We start from the raw sequence: 7,659 nt of genomic DNA, 5'->3' as shown, positions 1-7,659 counted from the left end.
AGAAAACAGAAAAAAAAAGAATAAAGAGAGTTGTGCTTTCCCCACAACTCTTGCCGTTTGACAAACCATCATCATGATCATAATTTGGTACATAGCATCCACATGATGACATCTGCCCCAAAGAATCCACAACCCTGCTACTGCCAAAAAAGATGAAAAAAATGCACACATGGAAACAAAAGAATGTCAAGATTCTGAATCCTGGACTGCAAGTGTAAAATAATTCAGCTAGAAAAATAGATAGCGCCTGTTCCGGGTTTGCGGAAAAAAAAGTGCCAAAAACAATAAAAAGGTACTCTCAAAAATCTTTTCACTACACTTGGCACTGCCACGGAAACACGAATCCCACCATGCTGAGAGAAAAAAACAAAGTAGTGGGCTGCTGCACACGTCTATACTGACCACAGAAATCCTACACACACACACACACACACACACACACACATATGTGTGATGGACAGTGAAGTAAACTTTCATCCATCAGGTCTTGTGGAATGATCTGACTGCCCCATCATAACAAGATGGAATTAAAAGATGCAGTTCCAGCATAAGCACAATTGCCTAAGTTGGGACAAAGACCACAGCCAGTCCCAACTCTGATGTTTCAGATCCAAAAAATGGACACATTCAGAAGTATAAGGATCACAAATCCTAATCCCTTTTTTGGGTTTCATATTGGGACCCAAAATGGGGGTAGCAGGCAGGAAGTGGAATTACAGCAGCGATAGTGCATACATACATAAAACAAAGCACATACTTCTTCTTACCCACCGGAAGCTTCAGATCCCCATACGGCCCTAAGCTCGATTTCACCCCAAAATCTGAAGAAAAAAAATCCCCTCATCCGAATCTAAATGTGGCACCAACAAAATCAACACAGATGGCCTGAATGAACTGACGCTGAGCAAGCCAACTGACACAGGTGGAGGGAATGAAAAATGGGGGAGGGATGATGTTGGGAACGCTGGCCGTAACTTACGCCTGCTGCTGACGAACCCCGACGGCGACGGGAGAGCTCCGCCGACCTGCTCACCGTACCATCTTCATCTCTCTCCATCCTCCCTCTGATCCCCGGTAGCTGGTCGCGCTTCATGGCCGCCTCCGCCCTATCACCTGACCGCACTCCCCTCCTCCGCCACACCAGACAACCCCACCGAATAGAAATTTTCAAAATTCCCATGCGGATGCGGTCGGGTGAGAGCGTAAAAACCAACCACGAAAAAGAAACAGAGGAATGAATGAGCAGGCTTGAAGCAAAATAGAAAACAGATGACTGAAAATTAGTAAAACTTGTACATGTCACAAAAACGAATGCTCTCCAGGAAGACGTTTTATTGTCTTGGTGCTTTCACAACTGAATGAACAAACCTAGATGAAGCTATAATGGTGTTGTATGTTGGTATCGTTCGGGGATTTTAATGTAAAACACCTGCGCAGAGCTTGGAGAGCAGAGCATTCGGGTGCGATGGGTTGATTTTGAAGCCCTTTCTCATTTCGAATTTCATCTCAGTGTCGGTAATGCCCCGCCCAAAAGTATTTCATCGCAATCACACGCTTGCTTCTGATTTGGTTTGAGTACGGCGCCCACCTTCTCTTTTGTATGTTGTAATTGGGGATCTGGTTAGGAAGCCGGAGATGGACTTCAATCGAGGCAGACAACGGATGGGATAAAGCTGGACTTCAATTGGTTTTCGAAATCGCTACGAGTGTTCAAGCTATTCCGTTTATGCGGATAAGAAGCTATCAAAAGGGGATGGATGATAGCAGCCTCCCATATTAGAAAGCAGGTTTCTAATTTCCCTTGCAACTGTGTAGGGTTTTCCACTCGAGTTGGTTGCGGCAGCCGTCGTGCTGGTCTATTGCTACACAATCTTGGGTTAATTCTTTCAAACTTCTTACAACCGAAGGCATATATATATGTTTGGAACCATTGCATGGGAACTTGTTTTCTATGATCTTAAAACCACGATGTGACAATGTTTGTAAAGAAATGGTGTTTATAGATCCAAATTAAAGTAGTGATCTAAAACACTACTCCCTCCCTCCGATCCAAACTAATGGACACAGGTTTGTATACAACTTTGTCAATTAAAAAGGATCAGAGGAAATTCCAGATTGCAGCATACAAGGAAATAGGGATAAGCTCAGATAAGATAAATCAATTCAGTGGGGCTAACAAACAAAGGGTTACGACAGTGGATCATTCGCATCCCAAATCAATCTTCCAACATTGCCAACCAGTGAATGTGACAGCAAAATTTCATCCACCAAAAGTCATCACTCTACCTAAAATCCATGCAAAATCTCATCCACCAATAGTCACTACCTAAATTCCATGCAATCTAAAGTTTACACCCGCACGACTCACTTGAAACTGACGGAGAAGCCAACCTTGGGTCCCTTTTTGCTCACCTCGTACAGATCAGCATGGGCAGAGGCCTTCAGCTTGGCACGCCCTTCCCCTGCAACCTCAACAAGTGCAGCAACTGAACCGTTGGAGCTGACCCTCCCCTTCACAAGCACTTTCTCGTCGACGCGCAGCGCGACGCCACCCGTTGCCAGCACCTTGCCTTTCTCGGCATCAAATGCCACATCGGCAGCAAAACTGAAACTTGGATCGACCTCCTTGGAGTAGAGAGCCCGGATCTTTCTCAGCTTCTTCTTCTTCTCACCCTCAAGGTCCAAAACACTACACAGGAAAAATGATAATCCATAAGATGGGCAGCATCCATGCATGCACACACTGCTAAAGGGACACAAGCAAGTTTTGCACAAACACGTTTGAATCATATTCAAGTCTTGTATAAACAAGTTTTATGAGCCTACAATCTATGGGGGAAACTAAACATACTACTCCCTCCGATGCAATATTTAATACACAGCATCAATTAGCATCGCTCATAGGGCGTAGGACATTTCAAACCACCAAAAACAGACTGTTGATGATATAGAAAACTTACAAGCTCGCAGAAACAGATGCATTCCCCCATTCACTCCTGAGGCAGTTCACCCCGAGATCAAATCCTTTAACCAGGCCAGTCTTGGTGCTAAACGACATCTCAAACCCACCATCGACGCCAAAGCCTGTTCCAACCATGGCAGACAAGTAAACCTCCGGGCTGGCATGGAGCCCAACCCGAACACCAAGAAGGGCCTTCTCATAAGCATAACGCAGCTTTGCCTGCATATTCAAACATGGAGAAACATCATCATCATCAACACTGCAACAAAAACAACAATGCTAAACCATTGAACAACAACACAAAGAAAACCGCATGAACAACCTACCATGGAAGTATCCGAGAAAGGATAGATGAACAACAGCGACCCTTGCACGCCATTTCCAAGAAAGTCGACCGCCTTGATGCTTGTCGTCACCTAAATATCAAATAGCAGGAGATGGTCAACAACAGTGCTGCACTCAAGCATACGCACAGTATTATCCTTGTATCAGAACCACAAATGCAAGTTTTCAAACTTACTGCCTGGGAGGAACTTATAGTGGTACGCATCACAGGAAACAATCTTTCCGACGACTTCAAGCAGAATGTAGCATCAGCCGCCCAAGGGAGCTCATTGTAACCACCATAGAGGACATCTATGTCAAAGAAGAACAACAAGAAGAGGTCAGTAGGCACACAAGCAATATAACAAAAAGAAGACGACATAAAACACACACCCAGACAGCCTCTTACCGATGGCAGTCTTCCCAAGCTTTTCAAAAGACGGGACCTTGAGCAGAGGCTTCACTTGGCATTGTTCCGGCAGCTCAGTTGGATTAGGTGCAGCCAGTTCCTCGGCAGGTGTTGGAACCTTTGTCTCCTGCTCTGGGGCAGGGGTGTTGCCCATCACAGAGGCCAAATAGGCAGCCACTGTGGCAGACAGAGAACCAACGACTTCCTCCATTTCCTTGTATTGGCCGTATACCTTAAATGGTATATTAGCAGTTTTAGCAAGTTCTTCAATTTCCTTCAAAGCCTTTGATAGCTCACTGTTGTTCAGCTTCTTGACCTTCTCTGTAAACTCAGCTAAGAATGAGACGGGTGGAGAGGACTCAGGAGACGCCTTCTCTGCAGATTTCAAATAGCTGGCGAGATCACTTTCCATTTTAGAGACCACATCCTTCACCTCTTTCAGAACAGATTGTCCCTCAGGTGTGTTGACTTCAATCTTTGACAATGTCTTCATATACTTTGCAAGCTCTGCCCTAAGCTGTTTCGAGTTCTTGAGTATGGCCTCTGCGGCTGGGCGGACAGCCTGTGGCCGGATAAAATGATCGCCCTGGAATGCAAAAGCATCAATGTCGACTACGGTTAGGTTTTGCATTAAAAAGCACATCTAATTTAAAGGGAAGAATATACTAGAAACACACAACAGTATGCTCAAGGGAGTAACATGTGTTATAATCAATAGAGTATTAAGTATACTGACGATAAGATTATACATATAGTAGATATTTCACTTGACAATCATAGCCACCAACAAACTGATTTTAAAAAATATTCATTTTACACCATTTAAAGCTATTTTGCAAGTACATATAAAAAGAAGCACACAACAAAACTAACTAGGGCATACAAAAAAAAGAATCAGCAACGTAAGGGTGTACAAATGTAACTTGTTACTCCCTCCATCCGATAATATAATAGCGTTTTTCACACTAGTATAGTGTCAAAAGCACTCTTATATGATGGGACAGAGGGATTAGAATACACTACAACAACTTTAGGACATGCAAGAGCAGTTGAATGCCTCTTACAAAAATTCAGTATAACACTTCTAGACAGCAACGCCAGGGCAATGTTAAATGACAGAAAGCACGCTTCATCAAGAGCAATGGCATCATGCAAGAAGCAGTACACATGTTAAATGGCATCATGCAAGAAGTAGTAAACAAAGTTTTATACTAAACTAAGACTATAGTTAGAAATATTGCAAGAAGCCAGAGCCACTGACAGCTACTGATAAATGTAACTACTCAATACAACAATTACGCTATGGTGAAACTTGTGATATCAATGTAAGTAAGCATTGCTCCCTCTGTAAACTAACATAAGATCGTCCAGATCACTAATTTAGTGATCCAAACAACCTTATATTACTCTACGGAAAGGGTAGCTTCCACAGCAATGCTAGAGGCCTAGAGCAAGGTTAGAAGCAGTAGAAAAGAGTACGTAGAATAGAAGTAAATACCATGCCAAACAGGTTCATCTCCACGGCCTTCTGAAGGGCCGCATCTTTCACATCCTCAGACCTAAGGGGCAAAATTGCGAGTGTATGAAGTGAGAACGCCAGTACAGAAACAGTTCTATAACGCATTAGACCAAACAGAATACAAAACGCTGCTCAAACAAAGTAGGACAACCTCAAATATGACAGTTAGAATTACCATGGGTTAACAATGAAAAGAGGAAGAGATAGATTTGTACAAGATGAAAGAATATTTTTTGGACATACCACTTCTCAAAAGCCTCATAGAGTGTTGGTACCGTCGTATACATCGCCACAGGGAAAGGACCGCGTAGTGAATGATCAGCATGGCTACTGCATTACCAAGAAACAGTAAATAAGAAAAGCTAAACCATTTTCATGCAGAATTTGAATGGTAACACTGGGCACATGATATAGTACACTGACAGCACAGTATGCATTTTACATTCAGAAGGCAACATTGGCAACGCAGTAGACATAGGACAATAGGCAATCTGCACCTAGATGCACTTCCCTCTGACAGGTACATATCTTGGGGTGGAAGAACACCTAGGTTTGTTAACCGCATTATCCCTACCACATATCTTCGTTGCCAAATTAAACAAATGGACATATCACACATTCTGACTGGCAAAGCAATTTACAGTACTTGAAATTGACTATGAATAAAGAAAAAGAGCAGAGCATAAATTTAACATTCAGAAAGGTAAAACAGTCACACGATTTAACATGAAAAATAAACAAGCATCTGAGCATAGTTTTTATATTTGGAAAATAAGAATGTCATATGACGACCATGAATAAACAAATGGCACAGCATACAAGATGTCATCTAAGATGTTGCATATAAAGCAATTATAGCAGATGATAGATTTCATTTCGCTCTGGAAAGGTGCATAGGGCACTCACATAATTGGCTATGTTTGTAATACACAATAAGTATTTAACATTCAGAGAGGGATCATGCAAAGAGCATGACCAACTCTAAAAAATAAAAAGCAAGCAATTAAGATTTTGGAAGGTGATCACGCCATTCAAGTGACCATGCATACTCCCTCCGTCCGAAAATACTTGTCATCAAAATGGATAAAAAGAGGTGTACCTAGAACTAAAATACATCTAGATACATCCCCTTTTATCTAGTTTGATGACAAGTATTTCCGGACGGAGGGAGTACTAGACAAACGTCACAGGATGCACATCAAAAATTACATTATAGAGATGCATTCAGAAAAAACATGAACATCGCAGGATATCCATCTGTCCCATGCAAGTTTCAGGAATAATAATGGAATGCATAAGGCAATCTTTATTTTAAGAGAAACAAGCAGGCCACACATTTGAACATGAACAATAGCCACACATCTGAGCATGTATTTCACATTGGGAAGATAATAATGTCATATTACTGCATTGAATAGAGAAATGACACAGCATGCATCACAGAGAAAGATGACATCTAACATGTTGCATAAAAAGCAATTTGTAGGAGATGAATGCAAAGGGCACTCGCTATGATTATAAAAGATTAGGAGCTCACAGCATGCATTTAAGATTCAGAAGGGTATCATGTGAAGAGCATGGACAATTGTCAAGCAACTAATTCAGATTGGGAAGGTAATCAAGCCTTGTAAATGACCACGAAACAACACAAATGTAACAGCATGCACATAAAAAGGTACATCAGCTGCATTATTAAAAACATTAACATCACAAACATGCATTCATCAGTAGAAAGATGGGTACCCTGGAGATCCCTGAAGGAGCTGAGGCAGGAGCCCCATCAGCAAGCGAGCCAGCTTGCCAGAGGGTGGTGGTAACACCTGCTCGCCTTGGCCGGATCTGCAGCAAAACATCAGCATCAGAGGTTATCAAGGAAGGGGGAATGCAGATTCTTGGAAAAAAAGCAGGAAAAACGTCAGGCAGAAATGGATCTGAACAGACCCATAGGTGTCGGTGCGGTCCACTCCAGACGAATCCCCAGCCTCTCCTCCGATCGCCATTGATGATGGGACACCTGTGTGGAGGGAGGGAGGAGAGAGAAGGCGCTTGAGAAAACATCGAAAACGAGGGAGAGGTGAGGGGAGGAAGGAGGAGGAGGACGAGGCGCCTACCTTGGCGTCGGCGGTGATAGATCGAGGCGGCGGCGGCGGCGGCGGCGGGGGAGCGTGGCGCCCGCGTGGCCCTCGCCCTGGGTTTTATAGCCCGCTCGCCTAGGGTTTTGGCGCCCTAGGCGGGCCGTCCAGATTGTGCTGTGCTGGGCGGAGGCCCGTTAAGCCGCTTGCCCACAGGCTCATTCCGCTCGCCGGAAGCCCAGGCCACGCAGCAGGGGCCCAGTGGCGCTGGGCCGATGGATCGGGCGACTAGCTTGCGAAGCGAACGTTCGCAAGGAAATGCCCAACGGAGGTCCCGCCTGGCGCTGGACGTGCGTCAGGAAAGCCAAGACGA

General features: G+C 43.9%; 1 protein-coding gene across 1 annotated transcript; it reads right to left on the bottom strand.

Annotated features, from left to right (window-relative positions):
* Window positions 1-2,073: 2,073 nt before the first annotated feature.
* On the bottom strand, window positions 2,074-7,344 carry LOC119343761. The gene is made up of 10 exons (XM_037614554.1): window positions 7,326-7,344; window positions 7,156-7,228; window positions 6,958-7,053; window positions 5,458-5,544; window positions 5,194-5,254; window positions 3,696-4,281; window positions 3,483-3,598; window positions 3,289-3,378; window positions 2,961-3,181; window positions 2,074-2,689 (listed from the first exon to the last, which is right to left on the bottom strand). The coding sequence occupies exons 2-10, from the start codon at window positions 7,212-7,214 to the stop codon at window positions 2,365-2,367; spliced, it is 1,641 nt and encodes a 546-aa protein (XP_037470451.1). The 5' UTR covers window positions 7,215-7,228; window positions 7,326-7,344; the 3' UTR covers window positions 2,074-2,364.
* Between the last annotated feature and the right edge of the window lie 315 nt (window positions 7,345-7,659).

Source organism: Triticum dicoccoides, unplaced genomic scaffold (genome assembly GCF_002162155.2).
Source record: "Triticum dicoccoides isolate Atlit2015 ecotype Zavitan unplaced genomic scaffold, WEW_v2.0 scaffold139683, whole genome shotgun sequence".
NCBI lineage: Eukaryota > Viridiplantae > Streptophyta > Magnoliopsida > Poales > Poaceae > Triticum > Triticum dicoccoides.
Note: the sequence above shows the minus strand (reverse complement) of the source record. Positions and strands in the feature narration are given on the sequence as shown.